Source organism: Raphanus sativus, chromosome 2 (assembly GCF_000801105.2).
Source record: "Raphanus sativus cultivar WK10039 chromosome 2, ASM80110v3, whole genome shotgun sequence".
NCBI classification, from domain to species: domain Eukaryota; kingdom Viridiplantae; phylum Streptophyta; class Magnoliopsida; order Brassicales; family Brassicaceae; genus Raphanus; species Raphanus sativus.
The window spans coordinates 39,073,517-39,095,612 of NC_079512.1; the positions used below are offsets into that span (position 1 = coordinate 39,073,517).

General features: G+C 34.2%; 3 protein-coding genes and 1 pseudogene across 3 annotated transcripts; 2 read left to right on the forward strand and 2 right to left on the reverse strand.

Moving 5' to 3' along the window:
- Positions 1-4,475: 4,475 nt before the first annotated feature.
- On the forward strand, positions 4,476-6,573 carry LOC130499123 (probable N-acetyltransferase HLS1). Its single transcript, XM_056993030.1, has 3 exons — positions 4,476-4,878; positions 5,207-5,382; positions 5,485-6,573. The coding sequence occupies exons 1-3, from the start codon at positions 4,717-4,719 to the stop codon at positions 6,356-6,358; spliced, it is 1,212 nt and encodes a 403-aa protein (XP_056849010.1). The 5' UTR covers positions 4,476-4,716; the 3' UTR covers positions 6,359-6,573.
- Positions 6,574-9,229: 2,656 nt separating this feature from the next.
- LOC130508334 (BTB/POZ and TAZ domain-containing protein 5-like) lies at positions 9,230-11,271 on the reverse strand. The gene is made up of 5 exons (XM_057003786.1): positions 11,015-11,271; positions 10,634-10,892; positions 10,401-10,531; positions 9,978-10,284; positions 9,230-9,891 (listed from the first exon to the last, which is right to left on the reverse strand). The coding sequence occupies exons 2-5, from the start codon at positions 10,871-10,873 to the stop codon at positions 9,445-9,447; spliced, it is 1,125 nt and encodes a 374-aa protein (XP_056859766.1). The 5' UTR covers positions 10,874-10,892; positions 11,015-11,271; the 3' UTR covers positions 9,230-9,444.
- Positions 11,272-16,465: 5,194 nt separating this feature from the next.
- Positions 16,466-18,472, forward strand: LOC130508335 (protein SHORT-ROOT). The gene has a single exon (XM_057003788.1). It carries the CDS (start codon positions 16,628-16,630, stop codon positions 18,218-18,220), a length of 1,593 nt encoding a protein of 530 aa, XP_056859768.1. The 5' UTR covers positions 16,466-16,627; the 3' UTR covers positions 18,221-18,472.
- A 1,871-nt stretch (positions 18,473-20,343) lies between these two features.
- The window catches only part of LOC130508728 (probable amino-acid acetyltransferase NAGS2, chloroplastic), a 2,067-nt pseudogene continuing 314 nt past the window's right edge, over positions 20,344-22,096 (reverse strand).

Genomic DNA, 22,096 nt, shown 5'->3' on the forward strand with positions numbered 1-22,096 from the left:
TATGTATACGCTACTCGATTATTTTTATATTAAAAATATAAATACGTTTAGATAAAATTAAAATACGGCATAGACTTTTGTTGATAACTTTACCTTAGTCTTGATCGTGTTGAAGTAAGGCACTAAATATATGTGTCCAACACAATTTTCAATTCAAGGTTTCTTATATTTTGCGAATGAAATGTAGTAATCTGCAGTAAAATCTAATAATATTGTACTCTCTCCGTTTTATTTTACTTGTCGTTTTAGATTTTGACACATACATTAATAAAACATTTAAGTTTGTATATTTGCTAGATAAAACATCATTACCAATACACATAACTAGATTTCAACCAATAGAAAATAGCTTAGTATAAAAAATCAATAAATTTTGCATTGAAATCATAAAACGACACTTATTTTGAAACAAAAAATTTATTCTAAAACGACATCTAATTCGAAACGGAGAAAATATTTTTTTGGTATGGTTTTGGTTTGAATTTGCTTTTAGCAAAATATTTGTCATATTTAAGGGATCTTTAAGAAAACTAACCTTTTTTGTTCTGTATGTTTTGGACCTGTTTGCTGTTTATAAATTCAGTCTTACATCGACTTCTGGGGGTACAATTTCAATGAAAAAACGAATTGAATTATCCAACTGTAGGTTAGTAATTGTTTGTTAATTATAATATTGATCCATTGTGTTGTACACGGCTCAACTAGACAATATATAATAACGCCACGAAGAACATTTAGTTATTATTAGTTCTTGTAAATTGTATATAGTGCTCGACAATGTCATAATCAGTAAAATATTAATCACTTACCAACCTGAACTATATGTGTTATATGTTTTGAGGGGGCACGTCAAGTTTGCCGTTTGTTTGTCTGATGACATGTTATTTAATTTTTGTGTTGTGTTTCTTGTCTAGTTTCCACTTATACACAAATATCGACTGGAACGATTTTTGAAAGATATTATTCGAGAAGAGTACTAACGGTAACGGTAACGGTAACGGTAAATTTGGGGCTTACTTAGAGCATCATTATCCCTAAATTGCTTAGGTTGGGGTGCTTAAAAAAAAAACACAATGTGATGTTTTTTTTTCCTCTTGTACAATGCAAGCAACATCACTTTTAGTGCTTAATTAAGCACTTATGCTTTTTCTTCCTCTTCTCTTTTTTATTAATAAAAAATGGCTAAGCAATTCCTAAACATTTTGGGATAATCATGCTCTTAGTTACTATCTCCAAATGATATCAATCAACATGATTTTCATTTATTTTATTTTTTGTTAACGATCATGTGCATGTTGCCTATTGACATTTAATGGCTGACGTCCAATTAAGCACACTGAAGGACCGTTCTTAACTACAGTAGTATTTATAAACGTTACAGTTTTTCAATATGACGGTTAGTTTTCCATTTTTGACCAAATAAAAGGAATATATAATTTATTGAATACATTGTAAAAGTAATGTATTTTTTCTTGTTTTTTTTTTGAACAATTTTTTTTTTGAACAACGTATTTTTTCTTGTTTGAAACTGGAATTATATGTGACGATTAAAATTACATACAAAAACTGAAATCATTCGGCGCTAAAACGATTCAGCTGGTAGTGTAGGCAGCCGTACGCAGATGATCTATCCTTTTTTTTAGAAAGCGCAGATGTTCTATCTTATTACAATGGTTCTTTCACAAAATTTATAATGTGAAATTTAGTGTAATCAACTACAAATATAGCTGATGGCTAATATTTCGTTTTAAGAGTGCTCAAACGGATGTCTCACATCTATGTCCCCATAAACATACATCATCCATACTTCCTCCGTTTCTAAATAAAAATATTATTAATTATTTATCTAACCATACTTTAATCAATAACAAAATATATTGCATAATACCATAACATTAGTTATTGATAAATTTTCCATAGAAAATTAAAATATCATATAATTTGGAACAATTTTTTTTTCTAAAATATCATGTATTAAAAACGGAGGGAATGTATATAATCATTTACTCCATAACTAATCAATCATTAAAAATGTACAATAGTAATGAACTTTGAATTTTCTTATTGCTCATAAGTTAATTTTTAAATAAAATTATCATTTGATTTTATATATTATATGTTTTCAATACAATTTTTTTGTTTTACCTTTTTGTCATCTTGTTTGTTTACCTATTTTACCAACATTAATTAAGATAATTAGTATTAGTTAGAATAAATTAAACTTTCATAAAATTATATTATTTATATATTGTTATTTTTAGTATTGTAAATTTAATTTTGAATACATGAAAAATCTTAAATTTATATCTTTCTTATTCTTTAAAAAAAACTATATCTTTGTGAAGTGAAAAGTACATTATATTAAAGTTTTGTTTGCAAATAAGTAATTCCAAAGAAATAAAGGCTGTGACAGGATTCATTAGAGTAAACTGGATTAAAAATGATGGAAAATGGTGGAAAATAAATAATTTAAAAATAACATAAGTGATTACTCTAGCAAAATGTAAAGTTGAGTGTTTATTTTTTTCCATTTAAACAGTTATTTGAGTAAGTGATAAAACTATGTGTTTTACATGATTGATAATTTATAATGGAATATAGAGTAAATTAATATTTAGAATAAATATTTACCCTTAAATATACTATCAGATCACACTTGTACAGTAAATAATTTTCTTTGCGAGAGCAAATGATTATTTAGGAGATGGTGCGAGTAATATTCAGAAGTGATGATGTAGGAGTTAATATGTGTGTAGGAGTGCGAGAGAGGCAATTACTTGCCAATATTGGTTACTTGTTACTTGATTTGATTTGTCCGAGTAATTTTTTTTACGATTCAATAGTTAATTTACTTGAAACCAAGTGTTCGTAGCTTGGTGGTAAAGAAGGTACAGTTGTACTGCCCGCCACCCGGATTCGAGCCTTGGCCACAACGGATTTAACATCCCTTCCGTTGGGGCACTGGATCCCCTTTGGGGTAGTTGGGAATGTGGCTGCCCAGATACCAGAGTTATCAAAAAAAAAAATTACTTGAAACAAATACTTATTTTATCAAGTATTTTGAAAAAAAAATTGACACTTGCAAATAACTTGTCTTGCCTTGTTACTTACTAAACTAAATATTGTCTCTTGATTACATACAAAAAACACATATTACAAGAGAATACGAGTTGAAGGATTCAAGTGGATTTAGCGTATGACACTGTGTGGAAGAGACGTTTGAAACCCTAAGAGAGTACAAGTCGTATGGTAGAAGAAATATTTTGTTGGTAAGAACTAAGATGAATGATAAAATGTGGGTTTGAGATATAGACTTTAATATTTTATTTAATAATGGACTGTCTTGTTTATTGAACAAACTATTATTGTAATTAACTATTACTAAATAAAAGATAATATAAATCTTATTTTGCAACTATAAACTACCGAGTATTTTGTAAAAAGAATAACAAGTAATAAATAACGAGATAAATATCAAAAAATGAAATGATATTTGATATTTGCCTTGTTGTTAGTAAATTTTTTTGACTTGTTACTTGTCTTGCTAACGACAAATATTCGGTTTTTCAAGATAAAAACATGTGAAATCACGAGTACAAGATGAATATCGAATAAGGATGTCCAGTTCTACCGTGCGAGTTTATGGGCAAAGGAAAACCAAAAAGAGAGAAACCATAATGAGTTAACGAAGACAGCCGCCATTTCCACTTCTCACTCCCACTTACAACTCTTCCTTTTGGGCAAGGTTTCGACATCAATGCTCGTCTTAATCACCATTAATCTACTCATCATTAAGACATTGAAAGCCCACTATTTTTCAAAATACTGCTGTTTTACTTCGTGGAGGAAAAATGTCATTTAATGTCTCTGATTATTAGAGATTTATTTACATACTTAGTATTGAGTTTACTGAATTTCACAGCGCACTTCAACATATTCAACATAAATCATTTTTGGAGAAAATACCAAAAGGAATATATATTTGTCTGGTTTTTTTTTCTTCTTGCATCATCCAACAGAAAACAATTTTAACGTTTTTGTTTTGGTGATGGTGACATAGCGACGACTCGACTGCTAAATTACATGTTTTATCATATTTTTTTTTTCTCTGCGAGGTAGTAATTTTTAAAGAAAATTTGGTGGTTAATTCTTTTAATAATTCCTTTTTTTTGGGTCAAAATTCTTTTAATAATTCCTTAATCCGCTAAATAAACAAAAAGAATAGAAGACCTTGAATACTGGTTAGAAGTATTACTAGTGAAAGAGTAAAACAAATGGAAACTGTATAAGACTATACATAGGATTGAGAACTTTAAACCTCTATCAATCATGAACTACTCGCCCTCTCCAACTTTTAAACCTCATCATAAATAAAAAGGTAGCCGAATTTTCTTTTTTTAAGTCTTTTTCGATTTCCTTTTACATCCAAATCCTATAAACTCTTATAGCTTCCCTCTTCATTACTTATACCTCACGCTATTACATACGATATAACTTTTCAATAAATGCTTCTCTTTCCTCTCGTATAATCTTCCCTCGCTTCACTCATTTTACACACTCACCTTCCTATCTATATAAACCCTATCTACTTCCCTTACTTCTCTCAAACTCTGTCTTCTTCTTTCTCTTTGCTCTGCTTTCTCTCTCTCTCTCTCTCTCTCTCTCTCTCTCTCTCTCTCTCTCTCTCTCTCTCTCTCTCTCTAAAGAAAGCAAAATATGACGGTGGTTAGAGAATACGACCCGAGCAAAGACTTAGCCGGTGTGGAGGATGTGGAGCGACGTTGCGAGGTTGGTCCAAGCGGCAAGCTTTCTCTCTTCACCGACCTTTTGGGTGACCCCATTTGTAGGATCCGACATTCACCTTCTTATCTTATGTTGGTAAATTTCTAACCTTCTAATATGTTTCTTTTACTTCTTTGAAAGTGTCTCTTCTTCTTCTTCTTCCTCCTCTGCTTTGTGAAGCTTAAGGATAAGATGATTTCAAGGATACTTCCAACTTCTCAACTTTTGGTTAATCTAAAAACCCATTTCCATTAATAGAAAATTTTAATTTTAATTCAAGTTCACTCTTGAGTCTTGAAAAGATCAAAAGGCTTATCATTAATTTCTATATTTTGAACCAAGTTGGTCGAGTTAGCTAACTCATAAAGTTAGAAACTTTTCGATTTATTAATAACGGAAAATTTTAATAATATGGTTGTAACAGGTGGCTGAGATGGGTACTGAGAAGAAGGAGATAGTGGGCATGATTAGAGGTTGTATCAAAACCGTTACATGTGGCAAAAAACACGATTTAAATCACAAGTCCCAAAACGACACCGTTAAGCCTCTTTACACAAAACTCGCCTACGTTTTGGGCCTTCGTGTCTCTCCTACTCACAGGTAACGTTCCGTTACTCCCACTAATCACGCAAGTAAAATGATATTTTGATTACCGATTAGGGAAGGTAGCTAATACTAATTATTAACTCGCTAACTATGCAGGAGGCAAGGCATAGCGTTTAAGCTGGTGAAGATGATGGAAGCATGGTTCATGCAGAACGGTGCAGAATATTCGTATATAGCAACTGAAAATGAAAACCAAGCTTCGGTTAATCTTTTCACCGGGAAATGCGGTTACTCCGAGTTTCGTAAACCGTCGATTTTGGTCAATCCGGTTTACGCTCACAAAGTCAACGTCTCGCGTCGTGTCACAGTTATTAAATTGGACCCGGTTGATGCAGAGTCGTTATACCGACTCCGGTTCAGCACAACAGAGTTTTTCCCGCGAGATATTGATTCGGTGCTGAATAACAAACTCTCTCTAGGGACTTTCGTCGCGGTGCCACGTGACAGCTGTTACGGATCCGGGTCTGGATCATGGCCCGGTTCGGCTAAGTTTCTTGAGTACCCGCCGGAGTCATGGGCCGTGTTGAGCGTTTGGAACTGCAAAGACTCGTTCCGGTTAGAGGTCCGTGGTGCGTCGCTGTGGAGGCGTGCAATGGCTAAAACGACTCGCGTGGTTGATAAAACGCTGCCGTTTTTGAAACTCCCTTCGATACCCTCTGTTTTTAAACCGTTTGGGCTTCATTTTATGTACGGGATTGGAGGGGAAGGTCCACGTGCGGCGAAGATGGTGAAGTCTCTGTGCGGACACGCTCACAATCTGGCCAAGGGAGGAGGTTGCGGCGTTTTGGCGACGGAAGTCGCCGGAGAAGAGCCGTTGCGGCGAGGGATACCACACTGGAAAGTGTTATCGTGCGAAGAGGATCTTTGGTGCATTAAACGACTTGGAGAAGACTACAGTGACGGCGCTCTTGGTGATTGGACCAAATCTCCACCTGGCCCTTCTATTTTTGTGGACCCTAGGGAGTTCTAAAGTTTTTTTAAAACGCTTGATAATAGTTTTATTAATCTTCCAGCAGTCCATGTCATATTAGGAGTTGATCTCTTTAAACTCTTTTAAGATCTCTTGTTAGGTCTTTTTAGTTTTGTTTATGTTAGTGTTGGTGTTAAAGTAGTGGTAAGAGGCAATATCTCCTACTTTTGGGTTTGTGTCTTCTTGTCTTGTCAATGGATCTAGCTTTAAGACACTTTTTTCTCTGGCTATGTTAAAATACCGACGCAGTTTTATTTTAATTATCATGAACGCTTTCATACGTCGGATGAAGTAGTTACATTCTGTACGAATCTGATCATATTGCAGACAAAATAACAATTATGATAGTAGGAAAATATCAATGTACAGAATGTTATACCGATAATGATAACGTTACCACTATTGTGTCATATAACCTGTAAAAGTGCGTTTTTAAATTCCACGTTTTAAAGATAATCTTACCAATATCAAACCATTATTTATATACACTTTTTGAACACCCACTAAAAAATCCATTCAAACTAGCTAGAGAAAAGATTCATTTTAAAGAGTGTATAATACTATGATTTGTATATTAGTTTAGTTGTTCTTTTGTAGGTGGGATTTGGTTCTCAGTACTTTGCTAATTCGAGATTTTGATCCTTGATGGATACTGGAGGATAAAAACATTTTGATATCGCAAAATCTTCTGTGTAAATGATATGAATATCAATATCATGGACCACGCTTTTTCTCCATTCAATGGTCCCGAAGATGTTAAACTGATAGATTTATATGTTTCTTTGTTGGTTTGCAGTAGCATGATTGAAACCTTTGAATTGGGTTTTTAATTAGAACGTGTCTTTGTCCAAAAGAGGTATTGTCGAGTCGTGAGCACTGAACGAGTCAGGGATAGTTTATACTATAAGGTCTTGTTCATCGCATCATAAGACATGTGGAGATAACATACTACTTTGTGTTTCTGGATTATATTTTAGTTATAAAGATTGTCATATACGTGCGTATGTTGACCGGAGGTTTGGTTTTTAGCTGTTGTGAGTTTATTTAATTTAGCATTTCTTGGCGATATATGTAGGGATGTTTTGATGGTCAATCGGATCCGTTTTTTTCTCTAATAAAACATGTAGCCATGCATGCAGATTACTTTCTTCTTCTTTTTTGCTAAATATGCAGATTTTTTTTCCAATTGCAGCCTCAGTGATTCATAGATTTGCGATTTTGTGAATCAGTGTATAGTTTATTGACAAATACAAACCAAAATCCGAAATTGTGTACTCTCTCTACTCTAAAATATAAGATGTTTTAAATGAAAATACAAATATTCTAGAAACTATTTTTATCTAAAAATTTAAAAACACATCTTCTATTTCGAAACATACGAGATTCTCTGAAACATCACATTCAAAACGGATTGAACATGAATTTTGATTTACCACATATATGTGTGTGTGTATATATATATACATATGATATATATATAATATTAAGCTATCTTAGAATTCATTTCTGAAATATACTTGGGGACTAAATATGTTTTCCCTTAAAGCTTATAGCTAGCAAAGAAAGGGCAAGTCTTCACGAGGTTCTCAAGTAGTAGAAGATCAGAGTTATATTATTTAGAGTAATAGTGAAGATGCAGTAACTGCATCTTCATATAGAAGTGACGTTTAAGGCCACAAAAGCACTAGGATATAGGAATTACGAGTACTTTGTTCAACACCCAAACATCTCATTCACATATATCCCCACAAAAACATGGCCGCGATATTTATTCGAAGGGAATATTCATTATGCGAGTGCGTCCGCAAGGAAAATGATGTAACATTAGTGAAGCTACATAAATATTTTGTCTTTTGAAAATAAAAGAAAGAAAACGACAAAGAAGATTTTCAATACAATGGCAGTGGCAAAGTAAATTAGAAATATCGTTTTTTGTCGGTCTAATTTCTCTACCTCAAGAATAATATGTAAATAAAAATTAACCAAAAACGATAATAATAGAAGTATATAGGATATGTGAATTCAAAAAAACACTTTTTAGAAATTTTAGTTGTAAATTTTATTTTAATGTCTTGCACATTTAATAAATATTATTAAGACACGTACAAACTTCAAATTAGTACAATAGTTATTTATCTATTAATCTTTAAAAGGCTTATATATATATATATATATATATTATATATATATATATATAAACAAACCATTTTATTATTTGTTTTCTATATTTTAAACATTTTAATATATTATGATAACGTTTAGTAAATTAATGTTATGAAATATATACTATATACATAAAGGAATGTAATAAAATTCATGTAAAAGTCACAAAACTCAATAAATGTATATACAGTAAAATCATTATTTTTTATTTTATAAACATTATACTCAAAAATAGAAAATCTAAAAAATTGTAAAATAAATTAATAAAATATTATAGTTCTAATATTGTTAATTTATAGATTTCTTACTGTATATATACACAAGTAATGAAACTATTATGACATTAGACATACATCTATTATGTTATGTGCTGTAATCAAAAAGACAAAAATCCATAGAGAATAACGACTTGGGCCGCAGTCCAGTTTTATTTGAAGTTTAAAGTATGTCCGTACGCAAGTCCAAAACAAAGTCAAAGGCCAAAATTTTAGTAGGAAGACCCCTGCAAAAGATAAGTTGCTTTGGTCTTTTTAATTACTTTCTGAAAATTTGATTGTGTGGCTTTTCACTAAGATTTTATGAGAAAAGAAATTCAAAACATGATGAATAAAGGTCTTGCGGAGAAATTTTGGACAAGATTAGCTGCAAAACTATTATGTTATTATGGACAAATCATAGAAGGTTATTTGAGATTTTGAAAACAAGAAAAATGATAATCTTCTTATTATTATTACCATGTCACAAGAATTCCATAACACTCATGGTATTATGATCAAACACACTCTTTTAAACGAGGTTTGTGATGTAACTAGAGAGTGAAAATTGTTTGAATTTCTCTATCTCTCTCTTCACAAAAAAAAAAAACTTCTACCTATTTATATTACACATCTAATCTCTAACTATTATGAAATAAAATAATAATGTCACATAGTAACATCAATTGCCTGCAAAAAGAAAGGAGATCCTCCTATTCTTTTGGTGCTCAAAACATTCTTCACCAACAGTTTCCATCTCTTCTCATCTTTCCTGTTTTGTTTCTTCATCCTCTCTTTGAAGCTACTGCAAAGAGGGACTTTACATTGCTCCGAGTCTACACAAATACGTGAATGAAGCTCAAGAAGCTGCCACATTCTCTTACAACGGCTGCAACCACCAGGGATTGATCTCAGTTTACATACCGCCAAATGTTTCAACAACATCTCCAAACCGTTGCACGCTTGAAACCCACAAGAGACATGCGGGGTTTCGATCTTTGTTGGACCAATCTCTCTGCATCCATCTCTACATATGTGGACAAAAGCTTCCATTGCATCATACAGCTGAGTGTATGTCTGTATCTCTTTCTGTTTCCTGCTTCTTTGCTTCAAGCTCTGAATAAAAAAATAACTTATCTGAATCAGACAACTATAAAAGAAAATAACAAGACATAAGCTCCATGTTTGGTAATTTTACTTACGTTAAGTTCGTAAGAGACAGAGCGTAAGAGCTCTTTATGAAGACTAGGGTGACTTTGTTTCATCGCTATCCATCCTTGAGAATTAGAGACTTCTTCAAAGCTCTTTAGAATCATTCTGTGACAGAGAAGACCTAGACGAGGAGCGTCACAGAGAAGAGCTAGCTGAAACACATCAATCACATTCTCTTTGTTGAGCAAAGTGTTTTCGAAATGAGACTCGCACACTCGTTTTAGTTGCGGAACCACGTAGACGTGTGATAGCACGAGAAGATGCATTGCGAAATCTTCCATGTCTTGTTTCTCGTAGCTGCACAAGAAACCAAAAGGTTTTTTTTTAGGTTAAAGTATTGTTATAACCAAAAAAAAAAGTATTTGTTATATAACCACCAAAGATGTTTTGGTGATTAAGAAGATAAGACTTACCAAGAAGAGTATAAGAATCTAACGAAAACGCGAACAGCGTCGTGAGGAACGCCGAGGATTGAGATTGATTTACGGCGAGAGTTTCTCTTATCTTGCTTTATCATTCCTCTAATTACATCAGAAGCCATTCCCTGTTTAATAGATTTAAACATACGCTTTATTAGATGAATATTCAATATTAAAAATGTTTCATATACCTAATTATTCGATTAAAACATGTTTAAAGAACTTACGATGACGTTAGAATGCGCGTAGATCAAGCCACTATCATCCGTATGGATCAAAACATCAGCTCCATGAGCTTCGTCGAACATACGATCCCATGCATCTCTTGTAGCTTTAGAAGCAAATCTATCGCATTTTTGTACCGTTGACTTCTTCGAACCGGAGTTTGACTTTACTGGAGGAGGAGGAGGTGGTGGCGATGGTGGTCCTGAGGCGTTCTCCGGTGAGATAACGTCGATGTTCTCCATATTTTTTTTTTGTTTTCTTCTGTAACAAGTTATAGGAGAAATCGGATTCAGGAAATTAAATCTAAAAAAATAATAACAAACAAGGATCTAGAGAAACAGATTGATAAATCTACGTAAGAAAATAATAACACGATTACTTACAATATTTTGTAATTGAATTCTGATATTGATAAGTTTAATTTGTTTAACTTTAATTGCAGGTCAGATTAGAAGAAAATTAAAAAAGAATGATTTTCTTCTATATTCACAATTAAACTCTGATTCTTTTTATGTTTTTGAGTTTCTAGATCAAAGATAGAAATATTTTTTCCTGGAAAGAAGACGTTATCTATCGCAGAGAAGAAAAAAAAAAAGGAAAGAATATCGGAGAGGGAAGGAGAAGCAATGGCAAAGACCAATTTATAATTCTATCTTGGTCGGATAAAATTAATTAAAATAGTATTTAATGGTGGAAACTCGGGAATGTGAACTGTGAACACGTCGAAATTGGGTCCCACACAGCTGATCCAGTTTCAAACAGAGATGGGATAACTACTTGCTGATTCATATCCACATCGGACGACCTTTTCTATATCACTCACTTTTTTTATTCTAATCCACTTTTACTTTTTTTTTTGCTCCTTTTTGTCTAAGCTCTCTATATCCAAGTATTTTTAAAATAAGCAAAAGAAAAATAAATCCAAAATTTTGCCTCAATTAATACATATTGTTGGTTAGTCTATAAGTTTCCAGGTATATATTGGTGGCGACGACGTTGTTGGAAAAGATAGACCAGTGTTTTTATTTCTATTAGAATAAACTGTTCACACACGTCTTTTTAAAATTAATAATCTTAAAAGTTGAATTTTTCAATTTCCATTTTGTCAAAGACATGTTCTTTTTCATTCCATACCGACATTTTATTGTATTCAATAAAAGGCTTCCACCATTTTCCAGGATAAATAAAAGTAAACTAAAAAAATTTTGAGTAGATCATTCCATATGTTGTGCTGTTTCTTGCCAATATTACATGTATTTATTTACAAAGATGTGAGCTTCGTGACATCGATACAAACATGTTACAAATACATGGTCAAAACTTTGCACTGAGAGAGGATAGGAAGATGGATAACATGTTTCATTCTGGATAATACGCTAAAGATAAAGGGCATGTATTTGGGTGTATATATGTAAATTGTACTTTTGTTTAGAGATTAGTTTGAATATTTCTATAAGTTCAGAATACTTCATACTAATAAAATAATGATAAAAAACTTGATTGGTAATCGTATATTTTTTCCATTTTCAGTTTAACTGTTGTAGGAAAAAAAATTGTTTCAAAATAAATATTGTTTTAAAATTTTATCAATAAAATTTTCAAATTTATTTTGTATTGGTTAAAATTTGGTTGAATGTATAGGTAATTATGTTTTTATTTCAGAAATATATAAATCACTTATTTTTTAATACATATGGCAATTAAAATGAAATGAATGGAATGGACTAACTTTCACCCATTCAATTATAATAATATCGCGAAATATGAACCGTTCAAATACATTTAAATAAACAACGTTCGATGTCAGCTCCATTAGTTAAGTCTGGTTGTTTTATAAAATTAAACCATTGTATAATTTAAAGGGACTAGATCAATATTATAATAAGTTAATAACTTTTTTTTTTTTGAACAACCAGACTTAACTAATGAACTGTTCACGTAACCAGATTGTATAATTTAAAGGGACTAGATCAATATTAACTTTTTTTTTTTTTTTTTTTTGTTCAAAAAAAAAAAAGTTAATAACTAAAGTGTCATATCCTCTCTTTTTGTTTTGTAACACTAAAGTGTCAAATCCTAGTCACATGTTTATGACTCCCTCGAAGATTTCATTTTTTAGAAAATCGTAAGCGGATTTAGGCTATTCGTGGGCCTTTACAATGTTTTCATTGTGAAGGCATTTAGTGAGCTCTAAGTGGGTTTTCTTACTGTATATATAGCAAATTTTTCTTCATCGTCTCTATGTGTGTATGACTTACTCATACGGCCTAATTCTGCATTGGTCTTTAAGGCCTTACAGATTATGGGCTCTGTTGCCATATTGACTTCTCTAATTCGCCTACCAGATAAACCACCTCAATTAATACACTTTCATTTCTATTATAACCGGTGTTTCTAAAACCGGACCGACCCGACGGTTGGACCGGATTCAATCATAAACCGAATATCTATTCGGGTTGGATCTAATAATTGGTTCGACTATGAACTGTTCACGTAACCAGATTAGATCTCAAAATTATTAAACTCCTAAAACTATCAAAAGTTTATAAATCATTCATATAAACATAAAATTATTAGTTTATATTTATAATATTTTATGTTTAAAATTTATTTATATTTTAATTATTTATTATATTTACTAACATTACTTTTAAATTTATAAAATAAAAATATATTAAACCAGATTATTGAACTAGGTTTGACCCGATTGAACAATATTGAACCGTGATCCAAAAACTTTCCGGTTCAGTTTCTGGTCCGGTTTTATAATCACTAACTATAACTGATTATTACTGTTTGGTATATGTTAGATACAAAATTGTACAATTGAAGAAACACATTACCTGGTGTCACTTATATACATTTTCAGTGGGAATAGTCATGTCAACTTTTTGCGTTAGGTTGATTGAGTTGGTCTTATTAATGTGTGTTCTTTCTACATCATTTGTTCATAGAACTTATATGGTACGAATTGAGTACTCAGAAGTCCCTTTTTAACCTTAATGTGACTGATGGGAGACCTACATGTTATTTTTTGTCTATGGCTTATTGGACGATGACAAAATAGTTAAACAAAGCATGAATTTAAACCATCTTAAAAATCATAAAAATAAGCATTGACCATGCAGAGTGATGTATAATACTCCGCTTTATCTAAGCGTGTATATGCATAACGTAACAAACAAATTATTAGTGCATAAACATGTTTTTATATCTTGACAGGCATAGGTTATGCAATCAACTTTGCATAGATACACTGGCGCATAACTGATACTAATATATATATGAAATAAGCTGGATCTTCAGAAAATGAAGATGAGACTTTTTCCTAGAACGCAATAACAGGTTTCGAGAAATGATATTGGAAACTAAACTGCAAAACACGATAGGCTTCGAATAAAGGGACAGCGATGCAGAGTGTGGGGTTCCTTCTAATAATTGTAGAAGAAACTCAAGAGAACTTGATCTACCAGAGGTGAGGTGATGACTCGTGACAGGTATATATCTACGACATTGTATGTAGCCTAGGCACTAATCTATTCTTATATATTTATAGTATATTTGATCGCTTTGTTCATTTATTGGTCTAGAATTTTAACAAGACGACATGGCATATGTATCTGAATTTGTCTGAAGTTTTGTCACATAGCTTTATTTGATAATATAGTACGGAAGAGTATCAGGATTCGCGAGCATGTGAATTTTGACTGACTAATCACTTAGCTATGTGATATCGTTATTCATTAACCAAAAAAATAAAATTGATATCACGACTTGTTTTTTAGCAAATCTATTGTTCTATTCAATTCCGTTAGTCATTTTTAAAACTGATGATTCCTTCAGTTTGTAGCGGTACTTGTCAATCAAATGTTCCAGTTCTAGAGTTGAGACTTGGGATTTTAAACGAAATTCAACAAATTAAGGGCATGAGCTTGGGGTAGACAATAATGCTTTGTTGCTTTGTATCGAGACAAACGAGAAAATCATGATGAGCTATGCATAAGTGCCGTTGGCTAATTAAGGGTTCTTATATGCATAAACCAATGAACATATGCGTAAAATGAACAGAAAAAAAGCACAACTATCTGAAAAAGTATATAGAATACTAACATCCTCAGGTGGGAAATTCAGAGTGAGGACATTGAAAGGTATATATAGAATCGATACGAAAATAGTATGACTTAGTTAGTGGAGAGTGTTTTTAATTAGAACAATAGGATTGAAGGAGAATAAAACAAATAAGCATGCCCTAGATTCCGGTGATTAATAATTACACCATGTTGTTAAATAAGGGAATGAAATATGACGCATGGTTTGGTTTGTACGGGTTAGTGTGAAAAAACAAATAAAAATATGAATGAAATGAGGAAATCTGGAATACTCAGCAAAGAAGGTATAACGAAGAAGATCAAGAGAGAAAGGGAAGAAAAAGTGGTGGCAGAGAATGGAGAGAGAGGTTAGGAGGCAAAAAAAATGTGGAGCTTTGATGATGTTGATGCACGCCGTCAGCTTTTCTTCACGCCTGCTCCCAGTCACTCACACCTATAAACATTCTCTCTCCGTTATATAAGTATATTCACATGTCTCTAGGTAAATTCTATAACCATATATGCAAACCAGAGTAGCCAAGGACATTTTATAATTTCTATTGGTCTATATATACCATTTCCAATAATTTACTCTAATTTTTATTCTAAAATAGAATAATCCTATAATAGCGTTGTAATATATTTTAATGTAATCTATTTTAGAGCAAAAACTAATATGATGAACAAAAAAAACAATTTACTATATATATAGAATAAACTCAATTTTATTCTATTATGGAGTGAAAAATATAATATCATTGAAATATTTTTACTCTAAATTTTATTTTATAATGGAAAATAGATTGGAACTAGAGATAGGATGTATAGAATAGTCTTTTACTTTTTTCTATTTTACACCATTACCATAGTACTTGAACCAATTTCGTTTCACATATTTGGCCTATACATAAGGAAACAGCTTATTATATACGCCTTGGGGGGGGGGGTATTTTCGTTGTATTATATAACTGTTCAACACGTATCATGTCGTTTTCAATTTTTCTAGGTGTCCAGAATCACATATTCATATACATGTGTGATGTATATGCGTGGTGAATAACCAACGTAATTACAATGTTGCATGAGAGACGTAATGTAGAAGAAGAAATATACGGAGAGGTTAGTCGGGTGGATCGATGTAAAAAGAAGGAAAAGCGAAACCCACTAAGCCATTACATGATATCGACCTTCTTATCCTTTTCTTCTTCTTTTTGAAACTATTGTTTATTTTTTCTCATTTTCTTTTTGTCAGAACTTTTTATACTTGATGAAACCTCCAAACTATCTAACTAATCAATTCCCACGTAAATAAACAATATATAAGTTATATACTTTGTGTAGTTATGACAAGATTGAAGAAGTGCCTAAGAACCACTATAACATTATAAATAACTAAATATTTTATGTAGAATGTAAATGTGAAACTAGTAGGATCGTTGTGTCCATGGTTAATTAATTTGAACGATCATCAGTTAGGGCTATAGTAAAAAAACAAACAAAAACATTCTTGAAAGAGAAAGAATATTGTTTTAATAAGACCCATCTTTTCTCTCTCTAATTATGTCTTCACTAAACCCAATTAGATTCAAACAATCTATTCAGTCCAAAAGATAAACATGGGACAACAATTCGATGCAGAAATATCCTCTTTCCATGCTCCATTGAGTCCATTCTTTCTTTAAATTACTAATACTAATTTTAAAACTCACAAAGACCACCAAACCCATTCTCTACAACTCATATTCATCAAAGATTCACCCACTCCCACCGAAGAAAAAATATATATATATATAAACACATGATGCTGATGCAATATACATAACAAAGTATTAAATCTTAGATATTGTGGGTCTCCCATCTCTCTTGTTGTCCTCTATACATTTTCTTATTCATATTAAAGAGAGAAAAATGGATACTCTCTTTAGGTTAGTCAGTCTCCAACAACAGCAACAATCCGATAGCATCATTACAAATCAATCTTCGCTAAGCAGAACCTCTACCACCACTAGTGGCTCTCCACAAACTGCTTATCACTACAACTACAACAACCTCCCACCAAACGACCTTGTCGAAGAATGCTACAACTTATTCATGGATGAAGAAGACCTTTCCTCTTCTTCCTCTCATCACCACAACAACAATCCTAACAGCTACTACTCTCCTTTCACTACTCCCACCCAATACCATCCCGCCACCTCATCAACCCCTTCCTCCACCGCAGCCGCAGCTGCCTTGGCCTCACCGTACTCCTCCTCCGGCCACCACAATGACCCTTCCGCTTTCTCCATCCCTCAGACTCCTCCTTCCTTCGACGTCTCATCCAATGCAAAGTGGGCAGACTCGATCCTACTCGAAGCCGCACAGGCCTTCTCCGACAAGGACACCGCACGTGCTCAACAAATACTCTGGACGCTCAACGAGCTCTCTTCACCATACGGAGATACCGATCAGAAACTCGCTTCTTACTTCCTCCAAGCTCTCTTCAACCGCATGACCGGTTCAGGCGAACGATGCTACCGAACCATGGTCACCGCTGCATCCACAGAGAAGACTTGCTCCTTCGAGTCAACGCGCAAGACCGTGCTCAAGTTCCAAGAGGTTAGCCCGTGGGCCACGTTTGGACACGTTGCGGCAAATGGAGCGATCTTGGAAGCAGTAGACGGAGAGGCAAAGATCCACATCGTTGACATAAGTTCGACGTTTTGCACTCAATGGCCAACTCTTCTAGAAGCTTTAGCCACGAGGTCAGACGACACGCCACACCTAAGGCTAACCACAGTAGTGGTCGCTAATAAATTCGTCAACGATCAAACGGCGTCGCATCGGATGATGAAAGAGCTTGGGAACCGAATGGAGAAGTTCGCTAGGCTCATGGGAGTTCCTTTTAAATTTAACATTATTCATCACGTTGGAGATTTGTCCGAATTTGATCTCAACGAGCTCGATGTTAAAGCAGACGAGGTCTTGGCCATCAACTGCGTAGGCGCGATGCATGGGATCGCGCCTCGTGGAAACCCTAGAGACGCTGTGATATCTAACTTCCGACGGTTAAGGCCGAGGATTGTGACCATCATCGAAGAAGAAGCTGATCTTTTCGGAGAAGAAGAAGGCTTTGACGATGAGTTCTTGAGATCTTTTGGAGAATGCCTGCGTTGGTTTAGGGTTTGTTTCGAGTCGTTGGAAGAGAGTTTTCCGAGGACGAGCAACGAGAGGCTGATGCTTGAACGTGTGGCGGGACGTGCGATCGTTGATTTGGTGGCTTGTGAGCCGTCGGGTTCCACGGAGAGGAGAGAGACGGCGAGGAAGTGGTCGAGGAGGATGAGGAACGGAGGGTTTGGGGCCGTGGGGTATAGTGATGAAGTGGCGGACGACGTCAGAGCTTTGTTGAGGAGGTATAAAGAAGGAGTTTGGTCGATGGTACCGTGCTCTGATGCCACCGGAATATTCCTTTGTTGGAGAGATCAGCCGGTGGTTTGGGCTAGTGCGTGGCGGCCAACGTAAAAGGGTTTAGGGTTTTTATATTGATATATATGCACGCGCCCTTGTTGGTTAAGATAGTTGTTTCACACGTATGGGAATGGTTAATGATGGCTTGGGATTGAGAGTTTACTACTGAGATAATGCGTTCATAATATGAAATTTGCTTTTCGATATATTTTTTGCTTTCTTCTTTGAGTTAAGTTTTGTGATTAGTTTGATTTATGCTAAAGAATTTAATTTTTCCTCTGTAATGAAGGTGTTATTTTTCGTACACTATAAGCTCTAAACGATATCCTGTTTTTTTTTCTTCTTTTTATTTTTTTAATATGTCAGTCAGCATTTGATATGAATTAGTTACTGTTAAATTGAATGATTAATTTTTTTTTTGAATATATGTTAAATTTATTCAAAAGAAAACTACTTTCTTACATCAAGTGCAAACTGTTTTTTGAGAAAACTAGAACTTAATTGTAACCCAAGTCTCTTATCTTGTGGCAAATCACATAAACGATTAACTGGAATTCAGAATTCATAATGGATACGAACGTATATTAATGCTACAGCAGCACTTCAAATTCAGCAAGATTTATTACGAATTTAGGTATATAATTTATTTATTCCATGTTACTAATAGATCAAAGAGAGGTGGTTCTACTTCATTTCATTCTGGTTCTTGTGAAGAGGTTCCTCTACATTCCTCTCCTACTTTGGTTGAGGAATCTTTTTGGTGGAATCTCGTGAATGTAGCTATTATAGTGGCATGCACGCTTCTGAAAGTGTATTAGCTGTTTTTGATCATTCGTAAACATAAACAAATTGTTTATGTTACAAGCAAGTGGCTAGTGTCTAACTACAAGCAATGCAAGCAATTTGACGTTTAGGCAACACCTGAATATTGCAATTATTAACAGTTCTTACCGTTCACATTCTGATGTGTGGTATGTATTGAACAAAAGTAAAATAATCAGCATTCTTTTTTTTGTGCAAACGGGCTTTTATAATTGATTAAGAAATGTTAATGGCCCATAAGGCCTGCTTAGCCACAAGGTCGGCCCTGACATTGTTTAGCCTAGGAATGAAATTGAAACTAATCGACTTGAATGAAAAAGTAGAGTGGTAGATGTCTCGAAGGATTCCAAAAATCTCCGTCTTCATCTCTTTACGGTTGATGATATTGATGAGAGTTTGAGAGTCTGAGGAGAGTGAGATTTCTTCGATCCTGCAAGAGAGGGATTAATTACTCAGAACGGGATAGCTATTCATTTGTCGTTCTTAATGGATACCATTTATTTGTATTGGCTTTGCAGTAATGCATCTTTCAACTTTTGCTTTATAAAAGAGGTAAAGGGACCAATCTTTTTTGTGATCCGTGTATACGTACATATATACATATGTTATGTCTTCAATGGATTGCACATGCATGTACTTAAGAAAGTTCATGTCCCCCTTACCCATCATGTTTTTATTTAGTGAACAGCCCATAAAAAGTAAATAGTAATTGAGATAAATAGTTAGTCCATTGATTCCATCGTTTCAACACTTCCATATATGTGCCTTTTTAATTTAAGAAAATAAAATATGAAAAGTAGTGGGAACTGCTTTTGAGATATGTGGCTGGTTTTACTACAACTCTCTTTCCCTCATCTTTTGACGAGGCTTTGGCCTCCCCATGTTAATGGTACGATCTTTTTAGCTTCGCTTTTTAAGCTAATCTTTTTTCAAAAATCTAGCTTCTTCTGGTCTGTTTTCTTGTTTATAAAGTCATGCAAAAAGCAAATTAATACAATAAAAATCTACTGGCTGTCCCATTTTTGCTTTAATTCGAATCGAAACCTTGCTGGGTCCCTTGTACCACGACTTGACCATTACTCATCGCTAACTACAAAATGCTTCAATTCATAGGGAATATCATAATTAATCCTCATGATGCAAAGGTTTATTTTTAGGGCACTTGAACCTATTTAACTATTTCTTTATGGACGATACTCATGTTAATTTCATTGAAAAATTGATTGTTAACATTTTAAACACGAAATTTATATTTGTTTGTCAGTTTAATGTCGAGTTCGAACTGGGAAATATAACTTCATCCGGTAAGCAGTCTTTTGGTCTCACTAAAGAAGAAGCTGAGAAGATTATGGAGAAACTCAAAGCGGTTGGTGCTACTGTTGTTTTGGAATGAATTTAAAGTCACAAATCCGGAATCAAACAATATGGAAATATTATTACAATATTGCTCAGAGTTTGCTTTCTTGCTGTTTTATATTCTCAGCACTGAAATGCCACTCCGGTCAGGTAGTAACTTTTTCATGTAGTACTTGGATTTTCTAGAGAGGTTAATTCTCTGTCTTCTCTTCTCTGGTATCACCTCGATTGAACATTCTTGAAACCCGCGTCTCACAAACCAATCTGCTGTTCGTGTTGTTAGTAGAAACAGCTTCTCTAACCCGAGTGATGAAGCTTTTTTCTCTATGTAATCTGCAAGAAACAGATTCGTGTGTGTCATTGATGTTTTCTCTAGCTTTTTCGGTAGCTTAAAACGTTTTTTACCTAGCAGTTTATCGCCTTGGCCTTGACCGCGGCAATCTGATGCAACTGCAATGGCTGCTACTTCTCCGCATTTGTCTTCAAAGAAGGGAAACAGAGCTGCACAGGCGATGATCTGACCTTCTCTTTCCACAACCACGAACGACTCCAAAGCTCGCAGTAACTGCACTCAAAGATCAAATCTTTTAACAGCGGAAACGATAAAACACTGAGATGGGTTTGTGTTTAACCTCCTCATCGTTCTGCGAACCAGAATCCCAGATTCCTCCAAGGGTTTGATGATATGTCTAATGCCCGCAAGATCATCCACTTTGGCATCTCTGGTTCCTTCGTACACATCACTGTGGACAAAATGCACATAACAATCAGTACAGTCACTGTAAGAACGATAAAGACCGAAAACAAATGTGTATACCTAGCAACCATAGTCCCCATTCCATCTCTTTTGAAAAGTTCCAACAACAGAACGCCACTTATAGTACCATCCAACAAGTGTACTCTTTTGACTCCACCCTTCGAACCAAACGGTTTCAGATAAAAATAGTTGCCGGTAAGAAACAAGACAAAAGGTTTTCATTAAACACTCACTCTGCAGACAAACGCAGCAGCAGCCAACTCAGAAAGATAACCGTTTAAACGGCTTAGTCTCTCCTCACCACCGATAGCAAAACCTTGCTCACCGGACCATAATCCGTTCCCATTCTCAAATCCAACACCGTTCTGAAAGATTGGAGTGTGGTTTCCGTTTCCCCAAAATGGTGGTCTCCCGTTATGAGAAGGATAAGTATCCTTGCCGTTGGTGTTGTTGTTGTTGTTAGGAGGTTCGTTGTGATAAGTGATACTTCCATCTCCAACAGCTTTTACATAATAGCAGCAATGTCGCTTTGTTGTGCCCGTTTTCTCACTAACATATCTGCTTCTTGGAGTGTCAAGAAACTAATCAGATGCCCACTCTCATCAAGAATTGGACCGTCCATAATGCAGATAAGCTTATCTGCTCCTATAGCTAATGCACAAGCTGTAGCAACCTCATAGGTACTGCCAAGTAAAAGGACTGTCAATACTAGAAGAGTCTAAATCTTTTTTAAGGTTAAGTAGAGTGAGCATACTTGCAATTCAAAACTTCTCCAGAGCTTGAGTGGCCAAGTTCCTCAACAAGACTACAGAACCACCATCAAGCCTCTCACAAATCCGATCTACATCGATCTTCTTCACTTCCCTGTCGCTCCAAAAATCAACACCATCAACAACACCTCTTCTCTGTCCCCATCAACAACAAGATAAAATCAGTCATAGAAATTCAAAAGTCTGACTGAACGAACAAATGAAGAAAGTAGAAAACCTCACTTT